The sequence below is a fragment of the Thermobia domestica genome, chromosome 9 (assembly GCF_964235325.1).
Source record: "Thermobia domestica chromosome 9, izTheDome1.hap1.1, whole genome shotgun sequence".
Classification (NCBI taxonomy): domain Eukaryota; kingdom Metazoa; phylum Arthropoda; class Insecta; order Zygentoma; family Lepismatidae; genus Thermobia; species Thermobia domestica.
The window spans coordinates 83,076,297-83,095,884 of NC_137462.1; the positions used below are offsets into that span (position 1 = coordinate 83,076,297).

The 19,588-nt window shown below is 36.4% G+C and overlaps 1 protein-coding gene across 1 annotated transcript in view; it reads left to right on the forward strand.

Annotated features, from left to right (window-relative positions):
* Positions 1-15,796: 15,796 nt before the first annotated feature.
* Positions 15,797-19,588, forward strand: part of Gprk1 (G protein-coupled receptor kinase 1) — a 609,628-nt gene continuing 605,836 nt past the window's right edge. The window contains exon 1 of the mRNA XM_081771441.1: positions 15,797-16,377. Within this exon, the coding sequence (XP_081627567.1) occupies positions 16,265-16,377 (113 nt within the window). The 5' untranslated portion in view covers positions 15,797-16,264. The remainder of the gene's footprint in view (positions 16,378-19,588) is intronic.

A 19,588-nucleotide genomic window follows, 5' to 3' on the forward strand; every position in this document is an offset into this window, starting at 1 on the left:
GGGTATAATGCTCGAATAAGCACTTATATTTTTTTCTGAAAATGGTAAGAAGGCTTATGGTTGTAAGTGGAATTTCGGGGGGGCTTAAGTCCGATAGCCACCCGCTAAATACGCCACTGATTGCAGCCTTCCTTCAAACTGCGCCAAATAGAATATTTTCTGCGACACTATTCGACAGATATTATTATATTTGTCTTGAAAAGTGTGACTGATACCCGAACGAAAGGGAACACGAGAGGATGGCGTCCCTTTGTGGAAGTTCAAGAAAGAAAACAAGAAAGAAAGAAGGGAAAATTATTAGAATTACGCGAAAATGTGGATGCAGTGTCCCCTTAGATCTGAAATTCCATTTCCACCCCCTCACAACACCCGAGTTCTAAGTACAATTTCCGCAGGTTTTGCCCTACGTGCGAGATTGTACCTTGTGTTCCCAAAATTCCTAATAATTTTAGTGTCTCCTCGTAAGAAAACTTCAATTTTTCTTAAACTTGAAGTGCTTTCTGGTCCTGTACGACATTTTCTTACCTGATTTTTTGGACTAGTTCAATTCTATCAACACTACAGCTCTGCTGAAACTTTTCTGGGGAAAGCGAGACTTGATGGTGTCCACTAAGATTTGAAAAACCTGTAGTCTGATCCGTTCGCATCCATGAAGAGACTCTTTTGATGGTTTTGCTACTGGAACACCGCGAAGGGTACGTAACATTCTCTTCCATCTGGCAACGGAAGCTCGTCAAGCATCTACCATCTTTAGTTTCTAGAGCTTACACTACACGCACAGTTGTTTCAATCTTGGACGCAGCTGGTATGATGGATGGGAATCTTCATGAGAGAAGTTCCAAATCATCGCAAATGATGGCTATTTCTCAAATAAACACCCACTTTAATATTTTCTTACACAGTCCCGAAAAATGTTGTCCTGCTTTGTCATTTTTTAAAGTGTGTCACCAAAGCAGGACATCACTTCCATAAAGATTACACTGAACGGTATGAAGACATCTACTTTATGTCACGTATATTGCTAATATTATAAAATCTAACTGCTAGGTCCTCTTGACACAGTTGTAATTTCCTGTTCATTTTTTTATGACATGTTATTATAATTTTTTTCTATAAGTTCCTGAAAATAAACCGTGTCTGGTGTAATACTGTCTGCTTTTCGAAAACAAGCTCAAATTTGTGACTTATGCGATGGAAAACAAGCACATGAACGCTAATTTCTTTTATAGTAACGACACAGTGGCATTTATTTCCCTTTGCATGTTACTTGCCCCATCCGTACGACTAGGAGTGGCTACAGGCGGGTTTTAGAGTGAAGGCTGAGCCCATAATTTTATAAAGGGGACATAATTATTCACTGAAAGTAGTACAATCAAGCTCGAAAATGGTATATTTGCGGTTGAGAATGGTATAATTTATTTGGGATGCAGAATGGTATATTTGGATGGAAGGACAGTAAATTTGGGTGAAAGAACGTTAAATTTGGGGAGATGGTAAATTAGAGAGGATTGCACGCAAGCCCTTAGGGGTATAATCAGCCATGTGTACAAATAGCAACAAATCGTTTTTGTTATGCTGTTATAGAATGTCCCATGGATACAGTTATTTATGAGTGTCTCACGGATATCTTTCCCTGCCGTTTCTTGTAGTTAATATAACCCTAAAAATATGTTGCAGCACTTCTAATTAAACACCGTATTTGGGTTCTTGTACAACAGAATAACAGCGTAGAATTTAAGATTCGTGCTTATCAAGAAAAATTCGATCATTTTTACAGCAACCCTAAAGTGATTTAATTTGACGACCAATTCAATTCACTTGCCATACAAATTTTATGTTTTATTCACTGAAGGTAATTCGTCACCTTCCATCACTTTCGTACATAAAACAAATCAGTGAAGTTGAACATCCTCGACCAACTTTTCGCCACCTATCACTAAAACTTCTCGGTAGCTGCCACAGACGGTATTCCAAAGTTTAATCAAGATAGTTAGCAGTGGCGTAACTAACGCCTCCCCAGGTTCCACAATACGGGGGATCCACGGCAAAAGGAGGCCCATTTGAGTTTCGAAGATTAACTTTATAATGTTAGGATATTAAAATCCATTTTGCAGATTTCATATTATTACATACTTTTTCCTCAATATTATTCTGTAGTCTTCTAGTATTATCAGGTTAGCGCTTAAGAAGGCATTTAATTTACCATAAAGACTCTGTGCAAATACTAGAATAATAAATAGAAAAGGTTTGACAATATTCCATGATTTTCACCTGAGAGTGGAGATGCAAAAAAGCCAATTTTCTCGGGATGTGTTTTTTAGATAGGAGAGGGAGGAGATACGAATTTTTTTTCTTGTTCAAGTACTACTTTTGTTTCACTATAGTAGATTACACAATCAAGGAAATGCATTTATAACATCCAATACTTGTGAGTCCTACGTTCAGCCCGGAGCTGGCTGTCTTGGTTGGTTTTCAAACTGGCATTACACTTGATGCTAGCAAGTGTACGTTATTCAGCCACCATATCCCAAATGTTGTCTTAGTTGCTTATTCATTTTATCAAGTCGTTGAAAGTTGGCCCTAAATACCTTAATATATTATGTGTGAATAAGTTACAAGCTTTTTTTAAACCGAGAATTAATTAATTAATATTATGCCTGATGGCAGGTCCTGGGACTATGGGAGTAACTTTTTGTTGTCGTTAAGGTTCGGACCTGGAAGTGTTTCTTCCACGTTTCTCGATCTTCAGTTTCCTCCTTTAGTTGCTAATGTTTTCTTCTATTTTCGAAATTGTTGATCAGTTGTGTTCTTTTTCTTCCTATTTTTCGCTATTTTAAAACATACTCGTTTGTTACTATCTCTGTCCATTTTATCTTTTACATCTTCCTCCAACATCACATCTCTAAATATTTCTTCTCTAACTTTCGTAATATCCAAGTCTCTGAACTATACATTCCAATGCTCCATATATATCACTTGACCAACTTCTTCCTTAGTCCAATATTAAAAAACCTGCTAGTTAAGAGCGATCTTTTCTTGTTGAATGCCTCTTTGATTTTGGCAATTTTAGACCTGATCTCTTTGGTGCAGTAAGCGTCTCTCGTCAAAATACTCCCCAGATACTAAAAATTATCGACCTCTTCAAGTTCTCTTTGTTCTACTCTGACCCGCAGAGTGTGTTTCAACGGGATATCCTCCCTACTTTCGATTTTTCGATGTTGCTTTCCATTCCATATTGCTTCCCAGTGTCAATTGTTTTGTTCATCATCTCCTGTATTTTTTTTTTTTCTGTTCTAGCCATAATAATCGTGTCATTCGCATTCCTAACCTTGTAAATAATTTACCTTCCAACTTTGAAATTTCCAACTCCCATTAATGCTTCCTTCATTAGACATTCACTGTAAATATTAAATAATTGAGGTGACATACTACATCTTTGTCTGATTCTTCTTCCAATCTCTACGCTGTTGGTTTCTACTTGATTTAAACGCAATTTCTACGCAATTTGGCAATTGTCCTATACAGGTTGCGAATGAGTCAGTCTCTCCAGTTGACTCCGATTTTTTAAAATATTTTTAGAAGTTTCATTCAATTGGCTCGTCCTGGCAAAATTTCTTGCTAGTCGATGAAGCACAAATACAACTCTTCTTTTACATCAAGAACTCGTTCTGATCATTCTCACCAACCCAATAGCATCTCTGGTGTCTCTTCCTTTCCGGACTACAAAATTGATCTCCTTCCAGCACTTTTCTGTCTTACTTTCCAGCCACCTGTTCAGTTGTTCAGTATGTGCACAATCATCTTTCCAGTGTGAAAAAATAAAACTAATAAATAAATAACACATTTCTTCGTCTGCTATCTCGAAGGTAATGCAATCGTTGTAGCATCAAGAAAATAATTTGGCCATTCTCCACTCAGGTAGGTCTTGTTACTAAGTGAAGTCGGTACGTTCATTGCATTCTTGAGCAAATCTGCTGGTATATTGTTGTCTCCAGTTGGCTTCCTCCTTCGCACGTCTTTGATATCTTGTACTACTTCACTTTTCAATATACTGGGTCGTTTTTCATCATCATCCACCTCTTCCTCTGTTTCGATTGCAATATATTTTGGGTAGTTCTTCTGATCATATAGATAATTTATGTCTGATCATATAGATAATGTATTTATTCTACCTCAGATTCCAAGAATTCTTTGATGATGAATGACTACATGACCTTGTTGATCTTCGTTCCAAACATGGATATACTTTTATTAGTTTCCCCTAGCAATTACTATGACTTCTGATACATCAGAGCATATCTGCCGTGCCGTTGAAGTTCCATTATTTCTTCAAATATTTTTTCCATGTACTTCTCTTTGACTTTGTCAGCTTCTCATCTCAATATATTATTCAGCCTTCTGTATTCTTTGATGTAGGTGGTTTTCGCCCCTCTGCATTCCTTCATTTTATTAAACAACATCAGCTATCCATGGTTTTTCTCAGTGCACTTTCCATCCTGCCGATGTTGTTGTGAAGTGTGTCTAGTAGAATCTGTTCAACTTTTCCCCAGCTATTTTCTACACTACCTACCAAATCATCCATTGCACAGAATTTTTTCCAATCTTTTCTTTTACATCACTGCCCATACTTCTTAGTCGCTCTAAGCTTCAATTTAGATTTCTCTTCACATATTTCTTTATTGACTTAACCGGGTTTCCACTTCCTCCAGTAGAATATTGTGGTCTGAATAAATCTCTGCTCCTGGCAGTGTCTTCGCGTCTCTTACACTATTCCTGAAACATTTTTTGACAAGAGTGTAATCGATTTTCTAACGTTTCTTATCTCCTAGACTTTCCCCTATATACAGCTTGGGTTTTCTTTTCTTAAACTACTATTCGTTACCACCAAATCAAGTTCCCTACAGAAATCGATAAGCATCTGGCCCCATGCGTTTCTTCTATCTAGTTTAAATGGTCCCACCACCTTACTGAGAATAAAAGTTACATTTTTAAGCAACGAAACACAATCTTAATCATCAAAGTATTTTCCTTGACTCTCTATCACTTTAGCCCATAAATCAGGTAGCTTGCGAATTCTCTGCTCAAAGAAAGACAAATGACAGTAGTAATGAAGTTGTCGATGGAATTTTTGATATTATCAATGTTTGCAAACTTCTGATCAGAGTATGTATTCTGTAGAAACCTGGATAGATGATAATGGAGGCGTGAGTTTAAGTGAATATGCTGCATATGAAAGAACTTTTCAACTCAGGTTGAAGATTGTTTCTTTATTAACAAAGCGACATGTGGACGGGCATTGTCATGCAACATTATGTTCTCCTGCGTTCCTTGGCCAGTAAAGGGTCGTTTCTCTTCGATCTCTCGCTCAAATGGAGTAATTGATAGGCATGGGCGCGAGACGCGAGAACGCGAGAAATCTCGTCTCGTCTCGTCTCGCAAACGAGACGAGAACGCGAGACGAGACTTATAATATTTTGCGAGACGAGAACGCGAGACGAGACCTGATATTTTTTGCGAGACGAGACTTAAACAAGTCTTGCGCGAGAAGTCTCGCGAGACTTCTCGCGGTCTCGCATAGTTTACATTTGTGATATTGATATGGTATTCTTTTGCAAGTACCATCATACATATTGAAGAGAAGATAGTTAATAATGTCAGGATCAAGTTTTGTAATAAACATGGGTGTACCGACAGTAGAGCGCCAGCAAAGAGAGTGATGGCGAAAGAGCGACGACCAGGAGAGCGTTAGCCAAGAGATCGACGGGTCAAAAGGCGACGCACAAAGAAAGCGACAGCCAGGAGAGCGACGGTCCAAAAGGGCGACACACAGAGATCGATAAACTATGGATCAAATGCTTGAAACGTGGTCATAATTCAAAATCAGTAAAAATGGACAAAAATTGCTATAATGAGGCTTTTGATCTTGTTAATTATCAATTTGACATCAAATAAAAAAAATGGAGGACCAAATTTGGAAAAAGTAAAATTGGCGAACTGGACTTGGTACATTGGTGCATTTGACTTTGTTGATTACAAACTTACTAATTTGACATTAAAATTTAAAAATTCAAAATGGCGGATCCATATAGCGGACTGTGTTTGAAAAAGTTTGAGATTCGAGAGGGAAAGATACTTTGTCTACTTCAATAGCTAGGACAGAGTCAATCTAGCAGTCATTTATTAATTAAAATATAACTTAATGAAGTCATTTTAATTTTTCAGTTAAATAATTGTTCTTCTCCCCCTTATTTTTCGAAACCTTAGTCCTCAACCATATAGAATCATTCCACTTGAAAGCGAAAAATCGAGCAAGACGGTCGATTATGTGAATGATAATAACCAGAAATATATTTATATATAAAGTTCTAAACCGTGTGGAACAAAAAGGCACAGTGGAATACTAACAATATTTTGATTCCAGCAAGAAATATGCTTCCTCCACAAGTGGTGAAAATTTCAATTTGTATTTAGACTTACTTCTGTCCCGGCATATGTTTACGTGGCTGCACGTTCCTTGCTGCTTCACGTTCCTTAGCAGCTGTAAAATTCCAAAAAAACATTCTTGTAAACAAAGTCCGGGTGTAAAAAGGAATGCAATCACAAACGAGAGTAGAGTTTTTCTGTTTTCACTCCTTTTAGTAGACTCAGTTCACGATTGTTTGTAATTGCTTGCAAAATTTGATTTTGTTTGTAGCGGTTTCAGACCCTGGAATGCAGACAACACAACAATCTTGATGTAGCGTTGGAGCTTCAAAATGCTGTAATGGTCACATCTGTTTTGGAGATTGATATGTATTGCTTTCTTTTCTTTTTTTCTCTCTTTCTTTCTTTCTTTCTTTCTTTCTTTCTTTCTTTCTTCTTTTTTGAATTTTGGAGCAACAACAACAATATAAAGTGACAACAAGAAAACAGATACTTTAGTGAGGCTCAGAAACAAATTTGAGCGTTTTAGTCATTTCCGATCAGAAGTTAGAGGGGGCATAGCTCAGCATCCGTTCTCTATGCACTATATACTTTATACCACTAGCACTAATAGGAATTAGAAACACAAAAGATGATTTTCTGTTCTATAGAAAGTACAGATGATACTTATTATTCTCTCAAAATTACGTTCCCTTTGACACAACAAGTTTTTCAATATTTCTTCCGAAAATATAATTTTGGTTTAATTCATCGACTTGGACTAGAAAGATCCAAATATTTCGCAACCCAAAATGTGTATTTGCGTCACTATTACGTGGTAAAAGAAAAAAAAGGACTGTCCACATATCTATAGTGCAATTTTCAATTTATTTATTTATTTATTTATTTATTTATTTATTCATTTTCGATAGAGCTCCAAAAAAATGAATATAACTTAAGATTCAACTATGGCCGTATCTTCAACATGAATGGCGTGCATTACAAACCATTTCATTTTCCTTCCTATCAGATATTGATAAGTGTTGAGACAAACACTCAAATCTCGAATGCGACCGCACGAAGATTTTGGCATAATTTGTCGTTTCCACATGGAATAACTCTGTAGGTATTGTCTGCATGTTCAGCCGAATCTCCATGGAACTTATTCCCTTCATCGCCTTCGTTTGAGTCGTCTAAATTTTTGTCAGCTTCCGTGTTGGAAATAATTAGAAGGTTTACAGCTTCAGATGACAAATTCTTCATTTTCTTATGGAATGATTTGCCCAAAGAAGAAATGAAAGGATCTGTTGTTGCCAAAAGCCTTCGGAACTTATCATCCATGTTTTCAATACGAAAACAGTTTTGAGAGAAATTCTGACAAGCTGACAAGAATTCAGACGGTTCAGACGATGAATTCGATAAAGATTCGGCTGAACGTGTAGACACTTATATGGTTGAGGATGAAGCTTTCGCAAAAGAAGGAGAACAACAATTGTTTCGCTGAAAATATCTTCAGTATATTGTCCACTGATTTCGCGTGTTTATTCTTTATATAACTCCTCTTATACCATTACCACGCTAAATAAACACCAAAAATGAATTGAATTCAGGCCTTGTCATACCGAAATTGAAAATGTTTATTATTTGCCTAAACAAACAGCTAAATTTCCGTATTTTGTTTTGTTTAATCTTGTTTTTGAGGCGAGAGATAGAGACTGGGCGAGACAAAATCAAATCTGTCTCGCCTCGTGACCAGGACTGGTTATATTCAAGAAACAGTTCACATTTGTTTCGAGATAATACATTAACGACATCTCAAGATAGACTAATTTTTCCTCTTGTCGCATCTCGTGAGCATCACTAGTTAATATAAAAACTACTGTCATAATTATGAACTCCCCAAAAATGTTAATGTTCTACAAAATTGATACCTTAGAAGTGCATGGTTCTCATCGAAACATCCCTTCCACACAACATCATCACCTGAAATCGTAGAGACAATCGTAGACGAAGGCAAGTCAGTAACTAATAGTTTATTTCTAAACTTCTGGGCTAGCATTTATTTGAACATTTACTATAAATTATGTTGACTAGTGGAAATAAAAAAAAATACAATTTTCATTTGTATTATGAAATTTGTATTGATTTTTTATGTTTTACTGTTATTTTGGTAGTTTCAAAGTATCTAGTTAACGGGGTAAGTGTTGTGACTTTCCGGCAACACTGATAGTTGCTTAGTTAGCTGTTCTTGTTTCTTCAAATGGTTTGGTCAGGTTGTCACAATTACTGATTTCATAATAGGTTTAAGTTAACAAGGTTAATCAAAATCTAGTTATTTTAGGAGATTTCCTCATGACAAAAGATTCAAGAAATAAAGATTGTGTTAGTTTTTCTTTCTCGCTACTTTCACAAAATGCAATAAAATAGATTCTTCCATTATCTACACTGTTTTCTTTATTTTCTCTTTGGGGTCGTGAGCCAAGATCTTTGGTCATAAAGTTCTTGAGGAGGAGGAGGCAAATAGGAGAAAAAAAACCGACACGTTTTGTCTTGTGTATCCACCCTCCTCCTGATGATGAGACAACATCTTGACAAATCATAAAAGCAGGATAGCAAACACCAGTACAATACATTTTTTTTAAAATTTCTTTATTGAGGACATATTTGGAAGCTGTCTTTTCGAAAGATTTTGTAGACGGAAACAATGAACTTTGGTAACATTGCATATTCGCGGCTGCGGTTTCCGGTCTTCTGTTATTGCACCCTCGGTAAAAATATCCTAGTTCAAAAATATACGGCTCGCTTTGATTTTTCCTTCAGTGCAGAAATTCGAGGTCAGAGTATACCATATCTTCTCTCTCTCTCTCTCTCTCTGTTTCTGTCTGTCTCTGACACTCTGACTTTCTTATAATATATATATATATATATATATATATATATATATATATATATATATATATATATATATATATATATATATGTGTGTGTGTGTGTGTGTGTGTGTGTGTGTGTGTGTGTGTGTGTGAGGGAAAAAGACACGTGTTTAGTTCCAATGTGATGTAAAGCCTCTGGGTTTAGAACAGATTTATTCCCTCTGCCCACCAAATTGTTTTCTTACGGTAACTTGTTTTATGAAGGCAGAAAAAGGGCCTATTGGCTTGTTTAAGAAGGAAAATTTTTTAGTCAAAATAAAGCAGTTGTTTCTTTCCGTAAACATAAATTTAGGATAAATGGATTTATGGCTGCAAGATGGATCCTCTCACCAAAACCAGAACTGATATCTGCTTAGCTTTTATTCGTCAGAAAAGGAGGGGGAGAAGAATGCTGTCGGTACTCCACTACTTTTTTATGGTTTTGTTTTGATTTTGAGGAAAAAAACTAGTGTTTCAGATTGCAAACAGTTTGAAATATTATTTCATAATAATAATAATAATAATAATAATAATAATAATAATAATAATAATAATAATAATAATAATAATAATTTTATTTAAGCTCATTGTAGTCTTTCTTGTAGTTATTAAAGATTAATCTCTTAACTCTCAATTGTTAAGAAAACGTTTAGATGAAAGTGCATTTAAGTTGTGAAATATATATTACTAACGCTGCATGTTTACTATAAATACGGCTATTTGAGTTACCGTTCTTACCAAGTTATTTGAAAGCTTTTATCTTGCAAGTAAAATTACTCAAATGTAACGTACCGATTTCATTCATACTTCACATAAACAGAGACTACAGAAAACTGGCATTTTTTAATACCGAGAATGTGGGGTGTAAAATCAAGCATTGTGAATCGGAATGAGTGGATAAGCATTGTGTAACAATGCAACTATGAAACAAAACTATGTAAACTTTGAGTATACATTATTTCAAAAGGGTCGAATGAAGACTACATTATTCCAGTATTGATTTGCGAGACCGCGAGACCAACGCGAGAAGTCTCGCGCGAGACCGCGAGACGAGACTTCCAAATTTTTGCGAGACGCGAGACAAGAACTTAGGTCTGCGAGACGAGACGAGACGCGAGACGAGAACAGCTTTTGATTTTGCGAGACGAGACGAGACTTGTTTCAGTTCTCGTCTCGTTTGGTCTCGCGCCCATGCCTAGTAATTGATTGTTGTAGCTTTCGGCCTTGATGGTTTCAACAGAAACAAAAGAAATTAGAGAAGAGACAACACAACATTGCTGCACGTCTTGCAAATAAGAACAGAAATAAAACACTGAACTGCTGAACAAGACTATTCATAAAAATAAATACTTTACATGTTACGTTTCGATCTTCTAACCTTGATCCTCATCAGACATACAGTAAATCCAGATCCACTAGAGAAGAGAGATTTGTTTAAAGTGTTAGTGTAGAACAAAACTTTAGTTGTATGTGAATATTAGGCCGCAAACCATAGCTTTCTATCTATCCCCATTTCTGCCTTACACGTGATCGAAGTTGTAAAGATAATTTTGGAACACCCTGTATGGTATAAAATTGATTGTTGTCTAAATACGATTTTAATGAATAGATAGGAGCAAATATCCCATTCTACAGTTGATAAAGAAAGCCTACATAAAGTAACGATAATAACAGCGAAGTAACGCTGAAACTTTTATTTGTTTGTTTTCTTTAAGCATCCAAAAACCAAGTACGAGGGGGTGCTGATAAAGATTGAGCCGTACCAAGAAAAAAATGAGCTAGGAAGCTTACATTAGCAGGGTATATAGGGCAGGATCTGTATAGACTATGTTGCAAAATGCAATGATATATGGTATTAATATCCTTTTCTTTTTCATTTCAGAAATGAACATCAGAACAGCACTTCCTGCAAGCTTCAGTCCAGAGCAGCATAGGACTGTCATGAAGCTTCTCTTTCTCCAAAGGAAAGGTGCGAGGCAGATCTACGATGAAATGAAACAAACTTTGGGGGACTATGGGCCGTCATATACAACTGTCAAACGCTGACGAAGGAACAAAAGCAGGAAAGAGTGAGAACTTCGCGGACAGTTTTGAAACATTTTGCAAGAAGTGAGTTTCTTTTTTTTTCGAGAAACTCGTAGCTGGTGATGAGACGTGTATCTATTGTTATGATCCCAAGACTAAAGAACAGTCTAAGGAATGCAGGTACAGTTCTTCTCCCCGGCCAAAGAAGTGCCGTGTGCAGAGGTCTGCACAGAAACAAATGGCAACAATCTTTTGGAATAAGGACGAAGTTCTGCTGGTGGACTATCTTCCAGTGGATGCAGCGATTAATACAGCTTATTACTGTATTCTGTTGAGGAAGTTGCGCGAAAACATCAAGAACAAACGTCGTGGTAAGATCTTCAAAGGAGTTCTGATTTTGCACGACAAAGTCTCCTCACACATTGCATCTGAAATACAGGACACATTGGCCACCCTAGGCTTTCAAGTGGTGGTGCCTCATCCCCCTTAGTCACCTGACCTAGCTCCATCCGATTACCATCTATTCCCGAATATATATATATATATATATATATATATATATATATATATATATATATATATATATATATATATATCAAAGGTCACCGTTTTCAGAGTGTTCAAAGGCCAACTGGCAAAAGACTTCTATTTACAAAGACTTAAAAAGTTGCAGGACAAATGTCGCAAATCCAATGACCTACAATGACCTACTAGGGGAATATGTGGAATAGTGTGGGGGTTTCAGTTTCCTAACTCATTTTTTTTCTTGGTAGGCTCAATCTTCATCAGCACCCTCTCGTACAGTGGACTCCCTGTTAACCGGCCACTACGAGACCATAGCCTGGTCGGATAACAAAATAGTCTGTTAAAGCGAAAATCACTATTTCATATACCCTAAATTGTATAGCATCTCTACAATAGTTTTTTAAAAAAGGCTTACAGTATTATAGTTATATGAAGTTAAGTTACCCAAATCAGAAGTTTCGACTACAAGCTGCTTCACTGCCATTCAATTGAACGAAGTATTGAATATTGATTGAAGCACAGTAAACTATCACACAAGCCACACGCTAATTTACGATGTATGTGTATTTTGAGAGAAAAACGCACAATAACAATATATATATATATATATATATATATATATATATATATATATATATATATATATATATATATATATATATATATATATATATGATTGAGAATAGAATATTGAATGAAGTACAGTACTGCATTTTATAAGCACATTTACTAAATAAAGGAAATGGCATTTAGGCTTAAAATATAAAAATTTTGTTGAAAAAGTGTGTGATTTGTGGGGCTGTATATTGTTGTGGAGCAGGGACGTAACTGATTATGAAAATGACTTATTTCTTGGAAGTTGGACAAGTAAGTTGACGGACAGTTAAAGAAAAGTCGGTTAAGAGAAAATCCACTGTAATTAAATTAAAACATTTTAATAATTAAAGATGTCTCTTGTGTACGCGTGGAAGTCTAATATTGATGAAATTAATAGTTTGTTCATCGTTGTATTGCATGGATATGAAAGTTGTTCCCTACGCACAAAACAAGGAGAAATGGTGATAAATATTTGGCAGAAAATGAGACAAAACAAACGGGTGAATTTAGACAAGTTACACAAAGTAGAAATCGATACAAATCACAGAATATTGTCTGATAATAACCAAAATGCGTAGACAGTTTGCTCATGTGAGAAATGACATATCCGGAAGGAAATGGCTTAAAAACAAGGAATAGCTCTATGCTCTATCAGTATGGTCCTAAGGTTGATGAGTCGTTAAGTTTCTGAGGTAATTTTTTATGATCTTTAGTTTGCTAAAACTCCTTTCCTTGCCTGATAGTGAAAATAAATATTTGCACAGTTTTGCGCCCCCTACAATCTGGCGCCCGGGGCACAAGTCCCATTTGCCTCTTCCTTAATTATGTCACTGGTTATATATATAGGGTATTAATGAACTATACCGACACTGTAAGAGGTGATACTCACATCAAAATAAGATAAAATGTTCATATGGACCTGTTCATGTTCATATATATATTAGCGATGTTCAAGATATTTATGACGTTGAAAAACAATGCTGTGGAGGACCAGAGAAGCAGAGTTGTCTTCAGCCTGAGGAGGCGGGTAGATTTGAAGCTTATTCTGGAGGGACATCAATTTCACCTCACTTTCCTTTGTGGTAGCTGGACACAAATCATCACATTTCTCCCCCAAAAACACATTTCAAATCGGATTATTGGGGGGATACCTCCCAGTTCCAGGATTGGAGGAGACATGTCCCCCTCATCCCCCTGTGATTTGCGCCGGTGAACTTTTATGATATCCTGTTTCATTTCTTTGCTGAGAGAGTTTCGTTGTTGGTTACATGTTTTTAAAGAGAAAAATTAAGTACTTTCAACAATGAATGAAACAAATAATTAAGAACTGCGCCGGACTATTTCCTGATTAATAATTTAATTTGTTTTTGGATAAAGTTTGAATTGTTTCGAATATTGCCTCTTCATACAAAATACAATGGAAAGATAGGAAAAAATGCTGTCATCTATTGGTGATAGTCTAGCCTTTACACTCACCTTAATCTCCCTAATACTGCTAGTCACTGAGAGCTGGGTTATCTAGATAAATAACCCAATTTAACCTCATTAACTAATGAGACAAAAATCTCTTTAAGTGAAAATAATATTTTTGCTCTGAAATGTGTTATAATTGGTAAAGATGTTCTAGACCAAATGACGTATGTTTAAGCAATACGTGGTTAGAACATTGGCTCTCATTATCATTGTTGGCTTTGTGAAAAGAAGCCCATTTCTTAATTCAGAGGGCTCAGGTTGGCGAATATCACAAAAAAATCTAGGACACTATCAAATCAAACATGATTCCTTCTACAGTGGTATTTTTGTAGCGAACGAAGTATCTCAAAGATGAAGTATTGAAATTGTCTCTCATGTTCCTATTAGCTGTTCCATACCCCATATAAAACTGAATTATTAAGAAATCATTCTTGCCATCTGTTTCTAGATATTGTAAAAAGAACAGATCGTATTTTACTTCCATTTAAATTGAACGCCCTCGTAACTATATGGTTACTGCCCATGATTTCCCAGGAGACCTAGGTTCGATTCTCAGTGAGAGCCCATGTGGTTCTGAACCGACGCTAATGCCTGGGTAAATCTACATCTCAAATAGCCTCGATGCTGAACGGGACGTTCAGCTCCAAATCAACCACTTTTATTTAACTCCTATATGAATTATGCATCTTTGGTCTGAAATCTTTCCGGCGGGAGCTCATGTGGTTCGGATCCCACGTCTCATGTGCTGAACGGGACTCTAAAATCCAATCCAATCCAAAGTGCTCTGAAATGTATTATGGTTTGTAAACATGAGCGCCCGAAGGGGAGGAGTGAGTGGGCTCGGTTCACGAATATGTCTACGTAATATAGCAAACCATTTATATTAGTTACCAGACGTAATATAGCAACCATAGAGATAGCCTCCTACTAGAAAATTTTCTTCGGGCACCCCTGTTTGTAAAGGTGGTTGCTTATTCATATTTGTTGTTTTCTGTAGCTGATAACACTCTGTAGTAACTCAGAAGACATGGTTGCTCAGTGGTAGAGGGGTCCCTGGTTGGATACCCGCCAAGTAAACTTATGGTGGACAATATAGTGTCCGTGGGTTTTCTAGGGATACTCCCGTTTCCTCCCATTTCTCATTCTACCAATTCCTCCATCACCATTTACTTGCCTTAATCATCGTCTCTCTTAGCCCCACACTCATAATAGTGGGACATTAAACTTAAAGATTTAATCTTTCCTTATAACTCAACGTAGTATTTGAGCCATATGAGCACTCACCCGTAACCGATCCAGGTTCTTATGCACGTAGCACATTATATCCATAAGGAAGCTCCATTAAATGACTATATAATTGAACAGAGTGAGATTACCAACTAAATAAATTGTTGAAGATAGGTTGCTTTAAAAGTTAACAAATAATGGAATAATAGTTAGTAAGATTTCTTTCAGTAGATATTGTACTGGGTTTGATTCTAGCTCAATCTTAATTACTGTATTTATGAACGAAAAATACAAACTTTAATCACCAAAACTTCAATTCCTTTTTCCCCCACAGTTGATATCTATAATCATCATAAAACTTTTAAAGACTGTTAACTTATATTAATTATATGCATATTTAGACAGTCAAAAAAGAATAAATATCATTTTAGATTATTTTCCTTTTTGTACAATTTGTTCGCTCTGGACTGGACAACTGTACTCGACAGTAATGGATATAGAAACAGCATTTTCGGAGCGACGTGGAATTTGCTAGGGCCTAACCAATCAGAGCTCACAAAAAATTCGTCTGCTTTTGATAACGTGTGTTTTGTTTTGTCGTCTGCATTCCAGTACAGAATCACTTCTTTACCAGTATGTGGCTGTATCGTAGTTTTTATATTTTTTTCAAACACGAAATTTTGCATTTTATGTTTTACTTTACTCAGTATATGGTCAGATATAAGACCGTATACACTTACTTTTCTACATGAAATACGTTTATTTGTATAGTATGTATTTTCTTAGGGTTGCGGCAATCCTGACAACCAATCAGAGACCAGTCGGAGATAGTGACTGGGATGTCAGGCAGTGGGTTTAACGTGTTTACAGTAGTAAGAGGTTCACGTAAACGTGGATGTGGGTTTCAGTGATGTGTATATTTCGGAGTGAATGAAGTATTTAATTGCTGCTAAAAACAGTGAAAACAATAGTGAGTGCCCTAAAGAGTCATCGAATCAGTTCTGAAAAATGTGTTTCCCCATGTTGGGCTGAAATAATTTTATAATCTGTAGGTGTGTTGGTGTGTGGTTCTTGGATCCGAGAATAAGAGGAAAGCACGCAAAATGGCGGATCTGGAAGCAGTTCTTGCAGACGTGAGCTATCTAATGGCTATGGAGAAAAGCAAATGCACTCCAGCAGCCAGGGCCAGTAAGAAGATTATACTGCCAGATCCGAGGTAAATAAAGGCATTGAGAAAAAGTCATGTTAAGTGTAATTGATTTGTAATAAAGTTTAAAAAAAAGTAACGGTATCTCTGGTAGGTATTTTTTTTTCCCTTTTTGGAAAATATATTTGGAATATTTTTGATTGCAAGGTTTCCAGTGTTATTTGCTACTTAAAAGCATTAGCATTGGAACATACGTGATTAGAGTGACGTACCTTCATAATGTTTACTTGTTACTTAAGTAGCAACGGTTCCAAGTCCTTGTATGCGGGAATAAAATACGCCCACTCATTTTTCTTTTTTTCTTTTCTTTTTTTTTTGTTTAATGAATAGGACAAGGAGAAAGTGATTAGAGGAGACAAAGCGACGCAAGTTAGACAGTTAGGATGATAGTGTTCTTGATTGAGTAATAGTACATGTAAGCAGTGTTTAAACAAGAATTTGTTGAAATAAAATCATGTTTTAATTAACATTCAAAATTCCCCAGTGCGCACATAAGTAAGCTGATGCCGGTAACTGTAATGTGTACATGGGTTCTACGGTGAATTGAAAGTTTTTATTGCCCGAAGTGCAAAGTGTATGTATCGTAATAAATGAATGTTCCATTTTAGCTCTTGTACTGTGTACTTTGTTCCATTTCGCATACGTCGAACTCAATACCACACTAAAGGTCGGCTGCTTGTATTTTAATGTGAGGTTTTTATATGAATCTTGAGGTGGGAGGGGCTCATAGATACTCCTTGCACTACCACATTTCGTAGAAGTTCGGCGTAAATGTGACAACAAGCATTATAGAACAGAAAAATTATGTTAATGCATATGTCCAGCGTTCATTGTTTCTTAATTTATGAAAGAGAGGGAAAGAAGTATTAACGGTAGATTGGCTAATGAGATTTCGCCTTGTACTTTCTAGCTGGATGCAGATTGAAAGTCCCTAGGAGTTGAAATTTTATGGGTACAATTAAAGTACTTTACAGCAAAGGTAAAGAATGGTGTGTCATATGCAGTAAGACGCGTAGATTAAAACTGTAAATGTTGACACGAAACTGTGTAATGTTAAAGGTAGTAGTATATAAGCTGACAATCACACAACAGTGTTATTTCGTAGGTTGCGTATTTGTGTTCTGTGTGCTTGTGTAACAGCGGGGTTATGAAGAACGAGACACAAGTTGCGAAATCCTGAAGTGTTTGGGAGATCGTACGTAATATTTTTGAAAGAAAATTACCTCCACTAATGACTTACTAAGGGGTTAATAGAAATGGCTAACATTATTGTTAGAAATTTGCAAATTTTACACTAATTCGTATGTAAATACCCTGTATTTTATAAGTAATTAATGGGTGACCTTGTGGTTAGCAGTATCCGTAATCTTTCGCAGACCTAATTTAATAATAATGGATGTTCAAATATGTAGTATCTCAATATCGAAACATTTCAGTGTGATTTTTTTTTTTTTTTTTTTGTCTTGCCTCTCCACGCATTTCAACTGTTATGTGACGCTGCAGGGACCTACTATTAGCATGGTCTTCGGGCTTGAAGTACAATTTCTAGTTAATGTTCCACGTTTATGCCTTTTTAGGCTAAAGGAAACTCTGATTAATGGAAATGAATGATAATGAACTAATTGGGGTAATGAGATTGGAGGAGTAGACGGAAGAACTAAATGACACGATCTTGTCCACCACACACTCGGGTGACTGGGAATCGAGCCAGAGACCTTTCGCACTAAAAATGAGACTCGGACGGGTGTAGATGAAGGGTGCACAGACTATCATTCATGATCAACTCTGAGACTAGGTCATTCTTCCACCACGCTATTTTGCCTCCAAGAGAGATGGGTCACTGAACTATGCCACTGGTCTACGACTGTTTATTTCCTATACTTTTCAAGGGGAATGTAGAGTTAATCCAGGAAGTATCCATTCCTGTAGCTTCGGCGCCCTAACCTATTGTACCATTTGTCTTCCTGGGCTCCGGAAGTTCTCGGCCGGGTCACGAAAGCATGTTGAATAAGAGTGTATAATCGCTAATAGAATACACATGGGCACGTATTGTTAATATGTGCAGCAAAGGGCGGAAAGGTTGTGAAGATTATAAATTCAGGGTTTGTGTTAGTTGAGGTATATTCACCATAATATGTATCCCTGCCTACGGTATTATAAACTGTGGGGACAATGTAAAGGTGCTAATAGAATACAAGCTTTGAAGATATTGGAGCCGAGACGTGGACCTACTACTTAATCGAACAATATGAGGTCTTACCAGTAATCGATCTCGGATCCCCTCACGTGGAAGACTTTCGCTAATCAATAGACATGAAGGGCCTTTTCCTTTTCTTTTCTTTTTCTTAAGGGGAAGGGGTCACTCCATATTTGCACGTAAATTGGTTTAGCGGGAATAAGCTATTTACAATTTTCAAGTTCACCAGTAAAGGCAGGTCAAATCGTGTTTTTTTTTTTTTCCTTTCCTTTCTTCTTTCTGTTCTTGTCTCATGAAATGCATTTGTGCGTTGCTTAAATATGTGACTGGTTAGATGTAGTTCATTTTGCTGCTGGACTGTTTGTAACAGAGAATTCCTCCGCTGCTGCATTTAATATTATGATTGCGTGTTTGCGTGAAATTTAGGGAAAGGGAATTGGTTGTGCTGAAGTTTTGTGTGCGATTTTAGCGTGGATTAAAGCTGGTATGTCAGGGAGATTATAAATGAGGGGTATGAGGTAGAAGTAATGTAAGTCATAAGAAGTTTATATTTAGAAAGTAGGATATTTCGGAAGAAATTACTTTAGCAAAGAAAATAAAGTTTGTAGGAAGTTGTTCAGTAGGAAGATGAGCACTATGACCAAATTAAAATTCACTTTGAGCATTTTGCTGAAAATTGCCGCTCTTTGAATATGATACTGCTTTAGTTATGGACCCCTCAAATAAGCTTGGTTGTGCAAAATAAACGTTGGAATTAAGTCTACAAATTGCCTGTACGTTAGGAGCGCCATCTATTGGCGTCAGGCAGGCAGTACAGGTGGAGGCACGTATTAGGTCAACTGTGAACTATTCGGAGCGTTACACACAGACTGAAACGTCCTTTTATTATAATAAAGATTATAATGAAATTATTCAGAATCGTTTTAAAGATTTTTGTTTATCATTATGGTTATTATCGTTTAACTTTTAAGGGAGAGAAAAGTGTTTTCGCAGTCCTTCCTGTCATTGTTTACTTGATATTTA